The 19635-nt window shown below is 40.7% G+C and overlaps 1 protein-coding gene across 4 annotated transcripts in view; it reads right to left on the bottom strand.

Annotated features, from left to right (window-relative positions):
• LOC137344713 (disco-interacting protein 2 homolog C) overlaps positions 1-19635 on the bottom strand; it is a 515123-nt gene that overhangs the window by 6873 nt on the left and 488615 nt on the right. For all 4 annotated transcript variants that reach the window (XM_068007846.1, XM_068007860.1, XM_068007854.1 and 1 more), the window contains 4 exons: positions 11194-11251; positions 4855-4929; positions 2501-2675; positions 2154-2277 (listed from right to left, as the gene is read on the bottom strand). In XM_068007846.1, the coding sequence (XP_067863947.1) occupies positions 2154-2277; positions 2501-2675; positions 4855-4929; positions 11194-11251 (432 nt within the window). The remainder of the gene's footprint in view (positions 1-2153; positions 2278-2500; positions 2676-4854; positions 4930-11193; positions 11252-19635) is intronic.

Raw genomic sequence — 19635 nt, 5'->3', positions numbered from 1 at the left:
ATCTATACGCAAGACCACCTCCTCAATGTAAGGTTTCTTCACTAACATGCTATGACTGACCACTTCCTTGTCTCACTTGCTAGCCACATCTCCATTTTTGCCCCAACCTCTGCACAATCACCCATCATCCCTGGAAAATCTACCTCCCGGATCCTTCTCTAGCACCTTCTCCAATTCCCTCTCTTCTGCCTGCATCTGCAATGATGTTGTTGCCTCCTTTGTCCTACTCAACAGCTCCCTTACTTCCTTTCACCATCTTCGTCCTCACCAGATCACTCTCAATCTCCCATCCTCATCGCCTCGCTTGGTATAACACCGCCTTCATTTCCTCAAATCCGAGGGCCGCAAGTTCGCATGCATGTGGAACATGTTTGGCCTGGTTGTCTATTGTCAAATCTGTCTCGACCACCTGAAAACATCACCACTCCTCCCGATCTATGGTCAAATTATCCTCGAGGTAATTCCAAACTCCTTTTCAAGTCCATTCCATCACCATTACCTACTTCCACCTCCAAAATATCATCCATTTCTGCCCTCACCTCACCCCTACTGCCACTAAAACCTTCATTCATGCCTCCAGACTCCATTTTTCCAATCCCTCCTCACCGACCTGCCAATCTACATATTCCTTAAACTGCCTGTACAAAATCCCGCTCGTCTATCCGCTAATGGATCCTATCCCTCGGCACATTTAATTCAAAATCCCTGTCCTTATCTTCAAATCCTTCCACCCTACTTGGAACTAAGGAAGGTTACAGCACAGAACGAGGCCATTTGGTCCATCGTATCTGCACCGGCCTTTTCTCTTGAGAAATTCAGAACTAATCCCATTTAACGCTCTCCCCATAGTCCTTTATCTTCAATCTCCTCCAGCCCTATGTCTCATTTCAAATACTGCACTCATCTCCGCCTACTCCACCTGCAGCACAGCTTTCAGCCATCCACTCCCCATACTCTGGAACTCTCTCCATGAACTGCTCCTCCTTGCTACATCTCTCCCCACCTACAGAACACTCCATAAAATCCATCTCTTTGACCTTGCCATTGGTCATCTCCACGTATTTTCCTCCTCTTCAGTTCTAATGTGGAATTGTAAAGAGCCTTGGGGCACCTTGTTACATTAACTGTGCTATATAAATCAAAGTAGCTACTGTAAATGCACAAACTACTTTGGAAAGTCCAGTAGAAAGCTGACAAAAACAATTGGTACCAAGACGTCTAATTCCTAACCAATAGGCGGTATTTCTCAGCAGAATTAGTTTGACAAAGAATTAAATACCAATGCACTTTTCCTATTGGAAATGTATCAATTAGAATATGAGATTAGAAAAAGTGATAAACTTGGCAAGGGTTTACATTCTCTCAGATCCAAGTCTCAAATGTACATGTCTGTGTCAACTCATTACTGGAGCAATTCAAAACTTGTCCCGCTGTGTCCCTATAGTCTCGTATCTGCGTCTGCTTCAAATATTTATCTAATTTTCCCATAAAAGATACAATAGTCTCTGCCTCAGCCATTCCCCCTAGCATAACATTTCATATTGCATCAGTATTCTGCAGCCCAAACATCCCAGCACAGCATAAATAAACTTTATTAAAAGGTGCAGGTAACTCATCAATACTCCTTAAAGGTGATCCTTCCCTCCAATAGCAGCACTAGCTCACATCATTGCATTTCTTGTTTCTTTTGCCACTATGAACTTTGCCCTCTTGTTACTTATTGGCCCACACGTTTTGTAATCTCACATTTAAACCTCCAGGGTCCCACGGCACTTTTTCCTGAAAATAATGTATATAAATTCATGCTATCTTCAGGTGTAATATCATTCTTATTCTTTGGATAAGAGTTCGATTTTTGTTTTTTTGGAAGCAAGAGAAAGAGGAGGTGGTGCAGACTTGCCTTGAATTATACACCCCTTTTTAGCAGGAAGATGGATGTCATTGCAATCTAAGACGACTAAACAATCATTACAGAATGATCTGATCACAGAATTAAAATTAATACAAAAATGATAGTTAACATCACAGCAGAATAGTTTCAGTTAATTAATGAAGGAACCAACTTCATCACTTAAGGAAACATCCTTTACTGTTCAAAACAAAAAAAACTTCTCATTGTGTATAAAATGTTTGCCAGGCTTAGAAACACCTACCACTCAGTGATGCTCTTGTGGGCACGAATCACAGATGTTTCGATATCAATGGGATGATATCTCATTCCTCGTAGCTCCATTGCTTCATCCAAGGCACCCACAACATACAATGCATCATGTCGCTCTGGCAAAACACAAATTGTGAACTTCATCAAAACCATTTTGAAACTTAAATGAAGACAATTTTCTGGTATATACACACTAATGTGTCCGAAGTTCCTGAATACAATTCTAGATCAGGAAATGAAGTAAGAACATGAAAAGTTGGTCCATGAAGCCCAACAAAAAAAAACGATGATGCATTACTCTGAAAATTTGGACATGTATCACTGCATTCTAGTCCTTACCTCCATTTGCATCAGTAAGATCAGTCCGTCTAAGAAATCCCAAGTAACCTGTTCGAGCCCATACAGTTTGTGTGTCTCCAAAACTCAGACGTGAGTTAAAGTGATCTGACTGAAGTGATTCATCTCCATAAATGGTGAAATATCCACTAGCGTTATGAGCACTGTGAACCCATATCTGTTCATTTGAGAAAAAATGTGAATCACTGCTTTGTCACAATCCAAAGAGATTTTTTTTTGCCATTTGTCACTCAATCTCTGTACTGAATTTAACAACTTGTTGTGAAGTGCCTTGGGACATTTTTCTATATTAATGGCATTATTATAAATGCAAGTCGATATGAATGGAGAGGGACAGAGAAAGAAAGAATAAAAGAACAAACTTGCAGGAAGTCAAGGAGCAGCAACAGTATCCATCCACTGCAGCCATCATAAATTGGTCCAGATCACCCATGAGCAACACCATGGGGAATCTACTATCAAATGTTAATATTTTACAGTTCAATAAAAGCAACTTCATGGAAGAGAGCTTGATTATAATGAAAGATAGGACATTTAAAATATATTTCAGAGGCCAAAGGAATCACTGTTATATTCAATATATGCCATTTGTGTATTAAGTAATGAACTCTAGCTTTGATCATTGATACCATAATCAAAATACACATTAATGTTTACAAAACAAAACTGTACGAGGTGTGGGAGAAATGGCAATGAAAGAATTGAAGGAGAAAATAAAACACAAATAAAGTAAGAAAAATAAGGACGCATATTTGAAGAAAAATAAAGATTGCTAGATATGGTCTTCCTTGGTCTTCAAATGAAGTTGGGTATTCACATTTGAGTAGAAATTTCTACGGGAAGGGGTAAATCCCTGGGTTCACTATTCTTTTAAGAATTTTGCACAATGAAACACAATCCATTTTGTCCAGGTGATTTTCCTCACTGTAGAAAATAAAAGGCCTTATTTACAGGGGCGGACATATGAGGAGAGGTTGAGTAGATTGGGACTCTACTCATTGGAGTTCAGAAGAATGAGAGGCGATCTTATTGAAACATATAAGATTGTGAAGGGTCTTGATCGGGTGGATGCAGTAAGGATGTTCCCAAAGATGGGTGAAACTAGAACTAGGGGGCATAATCTTAGAATAAGGGGCTGCTCTTTCAAAACTGAGATGAGGAGAAACTTCTTCACTCAGAGGGTGGTAGGTCTGTGGAATTTGCTGCCCCAGGAAGCTGTGGAAGCTACATCATTAGATAAATTTAAAACAGAAATAGACAGTTTCCTAGAAGTAAAGGGAATTAGGGGTTATGGGGAGCGGGCAGGAAATTGGACATGAAGCTGAGTTCGGATCGGTCAATGCCCTGTGGGTGGCGGAGAGGGCCCAGGGGCTATGTGGCCGGGTCCTGCTCCGACTTCTTGTGTTCTTTAGATTTGTGGTTGGGATCAGATCAGCCATGATCTTATTGAATGGCGGAGCAGGCTCGAGGGGCCGATTGGCCTACTCCTGCTCCAATTTCTTATGTTCTTATGTTCTTATGTACAGCTATCTTAGTACTTTGACAAAAGGAGGCAGCACTGAGACCTCTAAAATACGTTAAGAGCCATAAAAGATACAAAGAAAATAAGCTGCTCCAAGTGAAAAAAAGCCAGAGATATTTCAGGTAGCAGGTGTATGTGGGAAGATAGAACTTCAATCAAAGAATAAATAAAATTACACTGACAACTCATGATTTAACTTTCTCATTTGTCCAACCTCATTCACAAACAGAAGTTTATCAAAGTAATGAAGAAACCAGAGGCAGACGTTTTGTGGATCTAAACTGGATGTGGGAACAGAAAATCTAACTGAAGGACAGTGAAAAGCAAATTTGGAACAGATATCAGGGAAACTTCTTTCATCCAAGAGTGTGAAATCTTTTTAATAATCTAGCAAGATAGTTAATAGAGTCAAAACCACTGGGGTAATTTCAAATACAATTAGCTGCTGTGACAGATGAACTTTGATGACCGAATGGCCTGTCCCTGACATTTGTAATGTTCTTCAGGCTGGCTTGGAACACTTATTGCTCTGAGATGGTAGATAACATATGGAAAGTGGAAAGAGGACAGAAGAATGATGTCATGCAAATGAAATCCACAGAAACATGCCTAATCCAACACAGCTGGTGACCCAACTTTTTCAGAAATTGTATTGGTATAGCCATAGTACATTAACTCATTCAGAGCAGATGCACGTTGGACCTCGAATTCCCTGTGCTGTCACACTGCCCAGTGAATCATACGTTTATAATATGAATAAAATTACATCTCAAAGAAAATTGTTTTTACTGAAAAAACATTGTTCACATTTCACCTCTCCAAGGTGCGAGTCTCCCAGTGGTCCTTTTGTTTCAGGGTTGGCAATGATTATCCTTACTCCAGGTAGTATCTGTAAGGCAGTTTACAAGGATCAATATTAACAAGGATCAATATTAACAAGTGTAGTACAAGATATTTTTAAAGCATGAATTCACAGTGGGTACGATTGTATATTTCATAGATGCTTGATTATGAGGGCAGCCTCTTGAATCCATCTTGTACAACTAGCCATCAACTCTATAGAGGATGTTTCTCTGCTTTTAAAAACCTGGACGTTAATGTCATAATTTTTTATTTTAATGGCAATGAATAAAAATGCTAATTACTTCTGGGTTTTTTTCTCCCTGGATGAGTTTGCTCTATAGGATTTTGTTAGCCTTATTGGTGAAACCAGGCCAATCAATATTCACCTGCAATAATATCAATTTTGTGCTCGGTCTGACTAATTTGACTAAATTTTTTGAGGGAGTGACTAGGCGTGTGGATGAGGGTAACGCAGTGGATGTGGTATACATGGATTTCAGTAAGGCCTTCGATAAAGTCCCCCACAGGAGACTGGTCAAGAAGGTACGAGCCCATGGAATCCAGGGTGCCTTGGCACTTTGGATACAAAACTGGCTTAGTGGCAGAAGGCAGAGGGTGATGGTCGAAGGTTGTTTTTGTGACTGGAAGCCTGTGGCCAGTGGGGTCCCTTGCTGTTTGTGGTCCACATTAATGACTTGGATATGAATGTAAAAGGTATGATCAGTAAGTTCGCTGATGATACAAAAATTGGTAGGGTGGTAAATAGCGAGGAGGATAGCCTCAGTCTGCAGGACGATATAGATGGGTTGGTCAGATGGGCGGAACAGTGGCAAATGGAATTTAACCCGGAAAAGTGCGAGGTGATGCACTTTGGAGGGACTAACAAGGCAAGGGAATACACAATGAATGGGAGGACCCTAGGCAAGACAGAGGGTCAGAGGGATCTTGGTGTGCAAGTTCACAGATCCCTGAAGGCGGCGGAACAGGTAGATAAGGTGGTAAAGAAGGCATATGGGATACTTGCCTTTATTAGCCGAGGCATAGAATATAAGAGCAAGGAGGTTATGATGGAGCTGTATAAAACACTGGTTAGGCCACAGCTGGAGTACTGTGTGCAGTTCTGGTCGCCACACTACAGGAAGGATGTGATCGCTTTGGAGAGGGTGCAGAGGAGATTCACCAGGATGTTACCAGGGCTGGAGTGCTTCAGCTATGAAGAGAGACTGGGAAGATTGGGTTTGTTTTCCTTGGAGCAGAGGAGGCTGAGGGGGGACATGATTGAGGTGTACAAAATTATGAGGGGCACAGATAGGATGGATACTAAGGAGCTTTTTCCCTTCGTTGAGGGTTCTATAACAAGGGGACATAGATTCAAGGTAAAAGGCGGGAGGTTTAGAGGGGATTTGAGAAAGAACTTTTTCACCCAGAGGGTGGTTGGAGTCTGGAACTCACTGCCTGAAAGGGTTGTGGAGGCAGGAACCCTCACAACATTCAAGAAGCATTTGGATGAGCACTTGAAATGCCATAGCATACAAGGCTACGGACCAAATGCTGGAATATGGGATTAGAGTAGACAGGGCTTGATGGCCGGCGCGGACACGATGGGCCGAAGGGCCTCTATCCGTGCTGTATAACTCTATGACTCTATGACTCTACATGGCTTAACAGCCAAGTAAACTAGACAAGTAGTTTTGAAGACAGGCTCAAAATATTGGGGCTGTTTTCACTGGAACAGAGGTAGTTAATGGGTGGGATTTATTAGACATTTTCAAAATTATGAAATGTTTTGTACGGGTAAATAGTGAAAGATTGTTTCCATGGGTTGGTGAATTGGTAACAAATGGGCATAGACTCAAGATCATCAAGAATGGAGGAGGTATTAGAAAAAATGCTTTTGCACTGAAGGTTATTAAAACATTATATACTTTTTCACATATGGGTAGTGAGACAGAGAATATAACATCATTCAATAGGGAACTGGATTAGTTTTTGAAAAGGAAGAATATAAAAGAATACAGGGAAATGTGATTAGAGGAGATAGCTCTAGTTAAAGAGCTAGCACTGGCACAAACACAATGGGGCAAATAGTCATCTTTTGTGCTGTAAATTCCAAGGGGTTGATTTTAAACCCCAAGAATGGGTGGGTTGGGGGAGGGTGGGAGTTGAAAATAGTTGTTTTTTTGGGGTCGCAACCGCAAAATTTTCGGACTTTGCATTCCCAGTGGGAAGCCTGTACTTATCCGCGCCAACGTTAAACCCGGAAATAAAACCAGGTTGCAGTTGCAACCCAAAAAACAACTATTTTCAACTCCCACCCGTTCTTGGAGTTTAAAATCACCCCCCATGTCTCTATATACAGATACACAAAAATATTAAAATTGACTAAAGGCATAGATTATAAAAGCAAGGAGGTAATGTTGAACTTGGAGAGGACCCTGGCCCACAGGAATATTGTATGTAGTTCTTGGGCACTCCATTAAAAGGATAAAAAACAACGGAAAAGGTGCACAGTGCGTGTTCACTGGCAGAGGTGGGCATACTTCATTTTGTTAGAACAAAACCCTGAAGCTCTGAAGCAAAAATATATTTTATTTCTCTTTTATATTTTTTAAACTGTTTCTTTACGGCTCACTTCTGCAAACATGTCATCCTTAACAATAAGGAAATAAATATCTAATTCAAAAGTTCTCACTTTTTGCAACTAATTCCACCGAAAAGCTCTTAGCTTCTCATGCCTCTAACGAAAGATGCCGATATCGCTAAGTCTGAAAAAAATAGTTTGTACTGCTTCCCTTCTGCTTCACAAGTCAAGATTGAACATCATTTTGGCAAACGAATTATGAGATAGAGAGCACGCAAGAGAGAACTTACATTTATATAGCACAGCAGAATAGTTTCAGTTGCTCAGTACGTCCCAAAGGTCAATAAAGCACGTGGATGAATAGATTTAAGGAATTAAATGCATACAAAATACCTGGAATAGATGGAATGCACCCTGCAATCCTCAAGGAAATGTGTGAGGGAATACGCAAGCTCCGATTACAAGAGCTCTGTAATTACAGGAGCTGAACCTGATGACTGGAGGATAGTGAATGTTATTCTGATGTTCAAAAAAGGAGTGAAGCAGGAACCTGAGAATTAGAGATGTTGGCCAAAATCCATAATTGTGAAAATGCTCAGGCTCAGGAGCATTTATACCATTTTGTTATTGGCATTTGTTCAAAGAGTGCACAGGTTATAAAGAGTAGTCAACGTGGACTGAATAGGGCATGTCTCACAGATCTACTGGATTTGTTTAGGAGGTCATTAACATTGTACCTGAGGGCAGTTGAGTTGATACAAGAAGCTACTTCATTGAATTCCTTCATACGAGGCTTTGAGAGAAGGTTCGGACAGCAAGGGAGTGTTTTCCACTGTTGTTTTAATGGCAACAAAGTCAAAGGCTGGAATTAAAACTAGCAGAAAACCAGGAGATAAACTTAAATCACTGGTTTTGACCTTTTCTTTGCTATTTCCTGTTTTCTGCCCAAAATAAAAGGGGGAGCCAAACCGGTAACATTTTTTGAAACATCTAATATTGCTCATTAAGGCCATGTTAGTGAGATTTTCGAACTTCCTCTTCAATTCTTCCTGTATTTATCTTAAATTTGTCTCCTCTTACTAATATTACCAGTCTATTATTACCCTATCAAAACTGTTCATAATCTTAAAGACCTGTATCAGGTCTAATTTTCATTATAATGGAAAAGCAAACTACTTATTTCAATGAATAAGTTAGATACTCACTATGGCCCCAATATTATTCTCTATAGTACTTGGCGCAGACTCAAGTTCCTAGGAATTATGGAGAGGAAAAAAGGGGCAGAGAGGAGTTATTTCAGGTCTCTGCCCGCTTTACGCTGCCCTGCGATTTTCAGGGCTTTGCCGGACAGGTGGCCTCGGCATTACACCAATGGGCACAGGGCAAGATATTGCCACGGAAGCAAGGTAAGAGAGGGCAATCCTGGCCCTCCGGACTCAGTTTCCTTCGGACATGACAGAAGGGCAACAATTTTAAGGGATACCCACAGAATCTGGCATTAGGCTTTGTAGCTGGAACCCCCTCAGATAAATAGGCCTGAGGCAGTCAGGTAACAAGGCAAAGGAAGTCATGCTCTACTTTCATTGGCAGCTTCCCCATGGATTATCAGGCCTGGTAGCCTCCTGGCTGTTGCTCTCCAACTACAGCCGGAAGTTCCCGAAGCTGGTGGTCAATCTTGCAACTGTAGGATTCTCAGGACTGCAGCAGCATCTCCATGTTTCAGGTCCCCATTCCCAGGTGCAAGGCCCTGCCAGATGGTGAGTTTTCCATGGGGTGGGTGACCAGGTCATGCAAACTGGCCCGGTCAGTCCACAAAACTCGGGTGCTCTGAGGCCTTAGCAGGTACAGTGTACTCAGTCAAACTATACCTGCTCAGCACCTGGGGTAGGAGGTGTATTGGAGTCTACGGGCCCGGTATTTACAAGGAGGCTGGGAAGCATGAATTTAACTGCAGGAACTCATTATAATTTTTTTCCTCCGTTTCCCGCCCGGTAGCCGGCTAAATTTACAGGCTGGCCAGCTGCTGGATGGGAAAACCAGCGGCAGGAGGCTGCAGCCGGAGAACCTTCGAATCACAGAATGATCATAGCACAGAAGGAGGCCATTCGGCCCATCGAGCCCTTGCTGGCTCTTTGTAAGAGCAATCCAATTAGTCCCATTCCCCGCAGCCCTGCAAACTTTTTCCCTTCAAGTATTTATCCAATTCCTTTTTGAAAGGCACGATTGAATCTGCTTCCACCACCCTTTCAGGCAGTGCATTCCAGATCATAACTACTTGCTGCTTCCTTGGGGACAGTCCCTGGCAATCAGGAGCTACAGATCAGGGCTTGTGGCGGTCGGCGGAGCGGGGGAGGTCACCGATCGCGACGGGGGGAGCGAGGCAGTGATTGGCAAGGGGAAGGCCGAAGGCATCCTTGAGGGGCTGGGAGTGGGGGGGACACTCCTGATACATAAGGAGTGGTGTAAAAGACACCAGCAGCTCCCGCCTCCATTTCGTGGCCAGGTTTCCCGAGCCCAGGGAAACCCGGCCGGCAACTGTTAAATTTAAAATCAGGCTCCTAATTGCACTGTGGGACCCTGATTTAAATATGTCAATGAAGTGTCCTGCCTATCGAGGGTGGGACACTCGCACGGCATGATATCCAGTGCTGTAAAAATGGCAACTGGCACATTCGCAACGGGTTGAGGGCACGTTCCTTGTTAAAAAAAAAATTTAAACCCCCCCCCCCCCCACAATCTGTCGTGGGGGTTTTAATATCAAGGCCCATACGTTTCAGTTAAAATTCTAAACGAGGTTCCCCCTCCAACCCATACTTTCACTGCTGCCAAGAAGATGGATGAATTTTATCCAATCCTCCACCAATTCTGCCCCCAGTCAGCTGCTAGGAGTGGAGAGTGGGGCCCAGGAATGACTAGCTTTCCATTTTTCCCTCCCCGTGCAAGATAGCTGCTGGTTTCCCTCTCACATTTGAGATCACTGCATTCCCCCATATTACTATGGCAGGTGTGCACTTCAATACACTACAGCACTGCTCTAAGGGGAGAAAATAAATTAAAAGGAAGAAGTCTCGCCTTCAAAGTAAATAAATAATAAAGTCAGGCTGCTTTTATTAAACACTGAGGACATTAAAAGACTGGTTGGCAGAAGTTGCCAAAACACTGTTGTTTCAGCTCTGGAGCTGAACCAAGATTGATAAATTGAAGATCTCCCTACCAGCTGCATGAGTCTCACATGATATTAATTTGGGGTTGTTCCAATTCAGGTCCTCAAGGACAAGAATAAACAGCACAAAACAAACTAAATTGGAAATATCGCTCAATCAGGCAAAAAGATGGCTGCTATTCACAATGTTAAAGCGGTGCAGTGGTGATTATCTGAGGTTCAGGCAAGGGTACAGTTTCTTCTCTCTACTATATTTGACCCAGATGTGGAGATGCCGGTGATGGACTGGGGTTGACAATTGTAAACAATTTTACAACACCAAGTTATAGTCCAACAATTTTTGGACTATAACTTGGTGTTGTAAAATTGTTTACAATATTTGACCCAGGACAGCTTAAAGCCAATACTGATGGCCAAAAGTGATAAAATGTTTTATTTCCTTCACATTGATGAGCACAAAACCTAATACAAATATTTTTTTTTAAAAACACATCTGAAAGCAAACATTTGAACATTTGACTTTTTGTTTCTAAATCAGACATTGCAAAGTAGAATCTGTTACTCACTTTTCCAGACTCCATTAGCGGCAGGCTGTGAGGTGATCCTCTTTCCACTAAACGAACCCTGTAAGCAACAAAGGGTTAAAAATGTCTTAATTGCTTCTGCTTATAGCTATGCATATAGAATCATAGAATCTTACAGCACAGAAGGAGGCCAATCGGCCCATTGTGCCTGTGCCAGCCCTTTGAAAGAGCTATCCAATTAGTCCCACGCCTCCGCTCTTTCCCCATAGCCCTGCAATTTTCTCCCATCAAGTATTTATCCAATTCCATTTTGAAAGTTATTATTGAATCTGCTTCCACCAACCTTTCACGCAGTGCATTCCAGATCATAACTCGCTGAGTAAAAAAAATTCTCCTCTCATCTCGCACCAATTACCTTAAATCTGTGTCCTTTGGTTACTGACCCTTCTGCCAGTGGAAGCAGTTTCTATCAAATCCCTTCATGATTTTGAACATGCTGAACATGTTGTACAACACTAAACTGCCACAAACAACCATTTCACAAGATTTCTCAAAATGTATGTTTAGATAATCTGCTGTGAAATCAATAGGAAAATCAACTAAACAAGGAAAAAAGGAACAACTACAGCTCTACAGTTATTTACCTACCTCCAGGACACCCTTTATCATATTAGGTTTCTCATTTACTTTTCTAATGCTTTGGTACTCAATCATAGGGAGATACATTCTTTTCAAACTGCTTTAGAATCAATAATTCTTTTCAAGATAACTATCAATTTTCATATCTTCTGCCAGCCATAATCCATAGCTGACTATTTATCTATCCCGTACTCTGATAATAATTGAAAAAAAACCACAAGGATTTAAATACTACATAATTTATCAAATGTTGGGAGTAATTTGAAAGTCCTCACAGAGACCAATTTCCTATTTGACTGTACACATTTTTATTTTTAATAGACTGTACCATCTTACTTTTATAGACCATGCACTTAATTACAACTCAGATTTTCACACCTTAAATGATTCGGGCTACTCGAGCCTAAAACTTGAATGCAGCCACCTTTAGTGGTGAAGCAATAATTCTCAGAGTACATTTAAAATCACATTTATGCCGTTTGTCAAATGTACCATGCAATTGTAGGCCTTCAATAAGCATTAAGCTACAGTCAATTGACGTAGGATTTTCATAAATACACTTCAATCAGCATCTGCGTAGCTACATTCATCAATAACAGCGCTTTGTTTTTCAGTGATCTATGCATTTTAAATAGCAGAAATCATTTAAAACCTTGCTTCCCATGCTGCATGGTTCAGTTAATTGATTTGTTCCACTAGGATAGACTTTTCCAACAGCTTGCCTGTCTGGTTTTTTTTGGTATTGATCTTTAAAGTGCAGTCTATAGTCTGGTTAAAATTGATCAAATAAGGACCATAGTTTTATTCACTTTCATATTTCTAAGTGGTGGTCAGACCACACTCACCTCTACCCATGTAACAATATTAAAATCTACTCTTTCTCCCCAAACCCTCCCAATGTTTCTGTGCAGCCCACTGTATAACAGTCATATTTTCCCGCAGCCTACTCCTCTTCTTGATGGTTCTCTGTAGCCTCTTACCAGGTTTCTGATGTTTCTTTGCAGCCCATTACCTGGTTCCCTGATGTTTCAGTCTAATCTATTCAATGATGTTTATGTTTCTCTGAAGCATGCTCCCCGATGTTGCTTTGCAAAATTACTTTCCAGTTTCCCCATGTTTCTGAACAACTCGCTCCACAATGCTCACTTTTCTTTGCAGCCACTCCCTAACTCCTCAATGTTCTCTGCATCCCATTCTCTGGCTCTCCAATGTTTCTCTGCATCCCATTCCCTGGCTCTCCAATTTCTCTGCATTCCATTCTCTGGCTCCCCAATGTTTCTCTGCATCCCAACCCCTGGCTCCCCAATGTTTTTTGTGCAGCCCACTACCTGGATCTCTCGTGTTTCACTGCAGCCCATTCCCCAGCTCAATGGTATTGTTGTGCTGCCCATTCCAACTTTTCTGTGCAATCTCCTTCTTGAATTCCCAAGATTTACCACCACAATTAAAACCTGTGGCTCTCCAAAATTACTAATAAGGCAATTGTTTTGCTTCAGTGAATCACTATTTACCTCTACCCAAAGTGATTCACTTCAGAATGTGTACATATTTCAGAAATATTTTCAAAACCGAAGCAGTAAAATATGCAACACCAAACCAAAAAATAGATAAAACTACAGAAAGGAGTGAAGTATATGAAAAAAAAGTGGAAAGGATCATGCAAGCCTGAAATAAAAGGATATGGAGCAACAAATAAAAACATAAGATATAAGCAGTAATAGAAAAGAACAGGGATAAATTATATAAACTAAATAACAATATTTGAGAAGGAACAGCTATCCCTTCTTCCTTTGCCACCTCCGCATTAGATCTAAGATTAAACATTAGGCTTGTTGGGTACTGACTTCCAGCAACTGTGTACTGTGTTTTCTTACTCCTTTCATTGATGTACTTTTTTTTAAAAAGTGAGATCAATGATGTATTCACACAAATGCACGAACAGACCATCATGTAGACATAGTATTGTTGTGACTGCACAGCAAATTATGATGATAGAAAAAGCCAAAACTCAGCTATGGTGGCTGCTTTGTGTTTTATTTGAATATTTATTACTTTAGACTTCTGTTCATTAAGGCAGGGTCTTGTCCTATTTAAGAAAAGAAAATCTGTTATGCCTGATGCTGACTCCAAATATATCAGGCATGTTATAAAAAAAAAGTGACTGCTTGAAAACGTAATGCCAAATATACAGCTGCAAGATTACTGCAAGCTATTAAATGTCAGTAGGTCATAATGTTCATAGATAAAAATCAATGTAGAAGGAGGATAATTTCTGTCACTCACTGCCAAATCGACAGGTGCTGCTGTTCATGAGAAAATTCATTTTATTTTTAGCTTGAACAATTTCAAGAATTTAATTTTTTCCATTTCCTGGATGTACAGCGAATGTTGATCTTCACTGCAACAAATACTAACTACTACTGAGAGAAGCAGCGCCTAAGTATATTTTTATAAAATACCTAAAATTTTAGATCTTGTATTGTGCAATGAGACAAGGTTAATTAGTAAACTCATCGTAAAGGATCCTCTGGGGAAGAGTGATCATAATATGATAGAATTTCACATTGAGTTTGAGTGTGACGTACTTAAGTCTGAAACTAGAGTCTTAAACTTAAATAAAGCCAATTACATAGCTATGAGGGGTGAGTTGGCTAAGGTAGATTGGGAAATTAAATTAAAGGCTGTGATGGCTGAAAAGCAATGGCAAATATTTTAAGAAATATTTCAATATTCTCAACAAATATATATTCCATTGGGAAATAAAAACTCCACGGGTAAAGTGATCCTCCCATGGCAACCTAAAGAAGTTAGGGATAGTATTAGATTAAAAGACGAGGTCTATGATGTTGCCAAGAAGCGTAGTAAGCCTGGGGATTGGGAGAGTTTTAGAAACCAGCAAAGGACGACCAAAAAATTGATAAAAAGGGAGAAACTAGCAAGACATATAGAAACGGACTGCAAGAGCTGCTACAAGTACGTAAAAATGAAGAGAGTAGCAAAAGTACTGCGTACAGTTTTGGTCTCCTTATTTAAGGAAGGATAGACTTGCCTTGGAGGCGGTACAACGAAGGTTCACTAGATTAATTCCTGGGATGAGAGGGTTGTCCCATGAAGATAGGTTCAGTAGAATGGGCCTATACTCTCTGGAGTTTAGAAGAATGAGAAATGATCTCATTGAAACAGATAAGATGATGAGGGGGCTTGACAGGGTAGATGCCAAGAGATTGTTTCGCCTGGCTAGAGAGCCTGGAACTAGAGGGCATAGATGTAGGATAAGGGGTCGGCCATTCAAGACTGAGATGAGGAGGAATTTCTTCACGCATAGGGTTATGAATCTTTGAAATTCTCTACCCTAGAGGACTATGGATGCTGAGTCATTGAATATATTCAAGGCTGAGATGGATAGATTTTTAGACTCTAGGGGAATCAAGGGATATGGGGATCGGGCGGGAAAATGGAGTTGAGGTCGAAGATCAGCCATGATCAGATTGAATGGTGGAGCAGGCTCGAGGGGCCGTATGGCCTACTGCTGCTCCTATTTCTTATGTTCTTATGTACCATGAAGAGTTTAAGTCCACAACCGCATTTTAAATACAACTAACCAAATTTAAAACTTCAATCCCCTCAAATATTGAGCAAGGGCATATCTACCAGTTATTTATGAAAATATACAAGCAGTGGGACAGAATGATGTTGATACTTCTATATAGAAGTTACAACATGGAAACAGGCCCTTCGGCCCAACATGTCCATGTCGCCCAGTTTATACCACTAAGCTAGTCCCAATTGCCTGCACTTGGCCCATATCCCTCTATACCCATCTTACCCATGTAACTGTCCAAATGCTTTTTAAAAGACAAAATTGTACCCGCCTCTACTACTGCCTCTGGCAGCTCGTTCCAGACACTCACCACCCTTTGAGTGAAAAAATTGCCCCTCTGGGCCCTTTTGTATCTCTCCCCTCTCACCTTAAATCTATGTCCCCTCGTTATAGACTCCCCTACCTTTGGGAAAAGATTTTGACTATCTACCTTATCTATGCCCCTCATTATTTTATAGGCTTCTATAAGATATTTGTATGACTAACCCAAAGAATAATTACATCATGGCAATCTGCTCTTTATGTTTTCAAATATTAGATAATGTGTAAGGACTGACTTGTGAAATTCAGCATAAGGTACATAAATGAGGAATTAGATTGAAGATTCCACTTATACCAAATGTAGAAAGAATGCAACAATCTTGCAAGCTGCAAGTGGTCATTTGGCCTAACAAGCTCATTTCTATTTCATAGATTAACCTCACCTACAACTTTCTCACCACATCTTTCAATCCCTTTCCTCTCCAGAAATGTATCTAATTCCCTGAACACTTCAAAGATCTTCCTTGGTACCTTGTTCCACAAATCAATCCCCCTTTGGGTGAAAAAGTTCTGCCTGATTTTCTGTGCAACCTCCTTCCTGAATTCCCAATACTTAATATTTAAAACTTGTGGTTTTCTAAAATGATTTATAACAGGGTCATTTTGCTTCAGCAAACCATCCTTAATCAAGGCGGTTCCCTTGCGTTCTTACTCCTAACTTCCTCATTTGTAACTTGTGTCGTTTCATCTTCACTATAGCAAACAATTTGTCCAGATTAAAGTCGGTAAATAAGTTGATATTCAAGTCATAAATCATTGTATTCCCCCCCACCCCACATGTACAGTATGTATCGATTACACTTATACATAGCCATCTGGTCTGTTTAAAAGTAATATCACAACATATCAAAGAAATCTCAATTTCCACCAAATTTCAATTGAAATTTTACAGCTCTCTTCTGCCAGCCAGACTTAAGAGTTTATGTGTGACTGAATCAATATTACAAATGATAACATCAGTGCTAATCTAATCTGTAGGCCATATTCTGTACTTAAGCAATTTCTTCCATACAGCACTGCAGTTTCATTAGTCATTTTCCCAAATCAATAATGAAGATCTGACATTCCATGTGAGAATACCTTCCATGATGGCAGCAGAAGCATTTAAGCATCCCATAGAGGGGAATGCTTTGACAGACCTTTCTTGTCAAAAGCACTTATTAGAAATAGATTACACGGGTGATCGTTTCTTGAGGTGACCCTCTTTGCAAATACATACAATTTTGAGTACTAGACTTTTCACTTAGGCATCCTCCTATACACTGCTGTTTCAACATCATTTTCAGCTCTCACTCACTTGGAAGAGTTATGTCATGATGGAGCCCAATATTTGTCCTCTAATTTTTTTAAACCTCAGAATTTAATTGTTTTATTTCTAATGCTTTATGAATGAACGAGTGAATGAACATGCATTTATAAAGCGCCTTCCATGCCCTCAGGACGTTCCAAAGCACTTTACAATCAATGAAGTTTAGTCACTCTTGTTATATCCAAGTTTGTAGATGACACTAAATTAAGAGGCACAGTAAATTGTGTAGATGGGAGCAGGAAGTTACAAAGGGACATAGACAGATTAAGTGAGTGGGCAAAACAGCGGCAAATGGAGTTCAATGCGGATAAGTGTGGATACTTTGGATCTGAGAAAGACAAATTGGAATATTTTCTTAATGGTGAGAGACTAGGAGCTGTGGAGGAGCAAAGTGATTCAGGTGTCCACAAATCAATAAAAGCTAGTGCACAGATTTTTAAAAAAATCAGTAAGGCTATTGGCCTTTATCTCAAGGGTGTTGGAATATAGAAGTGAGGAAATGATGCTTCAGTTATACAGAGCCTTGGTTAGATCCAATCTGGCCTTGGAAGGGACACAGTGCAGATTCACCACAATGATTGAGGCATAAAGGGTTAAATTATGTGGACCAGTTGCATAAACTTAGTTTAACTCCCTTAAGTTTAGAACGTTGAAGGGTGATCTAATCAAGGTATATAAAACAATAAAGGGATTTGGTAGGGTAGATACAGAGAAACAATATCCTCTGGTGGGGAAATACAAAATGAGAGGGCATATTCTTAAAATTAGAGCTAGCTCAATTAGCAATTTTTCCACACAAAGGGTAATGGAAATCTGGAATTCTGTCCCCCAAAGGCTGTGGATCCTGGGTCAATTTAAATTTTCAAGACTGAGATTGATAGATTGTTAGGTAAGGCTATCAAGGGATATAGAGAAAGGCATTGAGGTACAGATTAGCCACGTTGAAATAGCACAACGAACAAGCTCAAAGGCCGAATGGCCTTCTCCCGATCCTATAGTATGCCGGCTAATGTCGCAACCAATTTACGCACTGCAAAGTCCCACAAACAGCAAATGAATGAATGGCCAGATAATGTTTTTGGCGGTGTTAGTTGAGGGAGAATTGTTGCCATTTCTTTGAATAATGTTATGGAATCATTCACATTCACCCGAGAATGGCAGATGGGGCCTCAGTTTAATGTCTCATTGAAAAGAAGGCACCTCAGAGAATGCAGCAATCCCTCAGTACCACACTGAAGAATTCCTACACAATATATGTGGTTTTACAACTACATTAGCGGTGAGAAACACCAAAGATGTACTTAAACATACATGTAGGGTTATGACTTTCACCTTTTGTGATGCTAGTGCTAACTTACGTCCAATAACGGCTTGCACTGAAACCAAATTGGACGTGGATGTTGTGCGTAGTAAACAATGGGCTACTTGCTCGCTAAATACCATAAGCAGCAGGCAATATACAGGCCTAAGCGGTCTCACAACCAAAAGATCAAAGCAAAGATCTGCAGCCTTACCATATCCATTTGAGAAAAGTGGTGGACAATCAGGCAATTAACAAGGGCAACTAGGGATGGGCAATAAATGTAGTCTTGCCTACCTCACCCATATCTCGAGAATAAATATAAAATTAAGATACTGGCAACACTAGTATTCTGCCTATCTGGAAGGATCAACCAAGCTACAGGATGCATCAAGATGCATCCTGTAGCTTGGTTGGATCAATTTTTCAAACTGGATGCCTGTGTCCAGCGGTGTGCCTCAGGGATCGGTGCTGGGTCCGCTGTTATTTGTTATTTATATTAATGATTTGGATGAGAATTTAGGAGGCATGGTTAGTAAGTTTGCAGATGACACCAAGATTGGTGGCATTGTGGACAGTGAAGAAGGTTATCTAGGATTGCAACGGGATCTTGATCAATTGGGCCAGTGGGCCGATGAATGGCAGATGGAGTTTAATTTAGATAAATGTGAGGTGATGCATTTTGGTAGATCGAATCGGGCCAGGACCTACTCCGTTAATGGTAGGGCGTTGGGGAGAGTTATAGAACAAAGAGATCTAGGAGTACAGATTCATAGCTCCTTGAAAGTGGAGTCACAGGTGGATAGGGTGGTGAAGAAGGCATTCGGCATGCTTGGTTTCATTGGTCAGAACATTGAATGCAGGAGTTGGGATGTCTTGTTGAAGTTGTACAGGGCATTGGTGAGGCCACACTTGGAGTACTGTGTACAGTTCTGGTCACCCTATTATAGAAAGGATATTATTAAACTAGAAAGAGTGCAGAAAAGATTTACTAGGATGCTACCGGGACTTGATGGTTTGACTTACAGGGAGAGGTTAGACAGACTGGGACTTTTTTCCCTGGAGAGTAGGAGGTTAAGGGGTGATCTTATAGAAGTCTATAAATAATGAGGGGCATTGATAAGGTCGATAGTCAAAATCTTTTCCCAAAGGTAGGGGAGTCCATAACGAGGGGGCATAGATTTAAGGTGAGAGGGGAGAGATACAAAAGGGTCCAGAGGGGCAATTTTTTCATTCAAAGGGTGGTGAGTGTCTGGAACGAGCTGCCAGAGGCAGTAGTAGAGGCGGGTACAATTTTGTCTTTTAAAAAGCATT

Source organism: Heptranchias perlo, chromosome 2 (genome assembly GCF_035084215.1).
Source record: "Heptranchias perlo isolate sHepPer1 chromosome 2, sHepPer1.hap1, whole genome shotgun sequence".
NCBI lineage: Eukaryota > Metazoa > Chordata > Chondrichthyes > Hexanchiformes > Hexanchidae > Heptranchias > Heptranchias perlo.
This window is presented reverse-complemented; position numbering and strand designations above follow the sequence as displayed.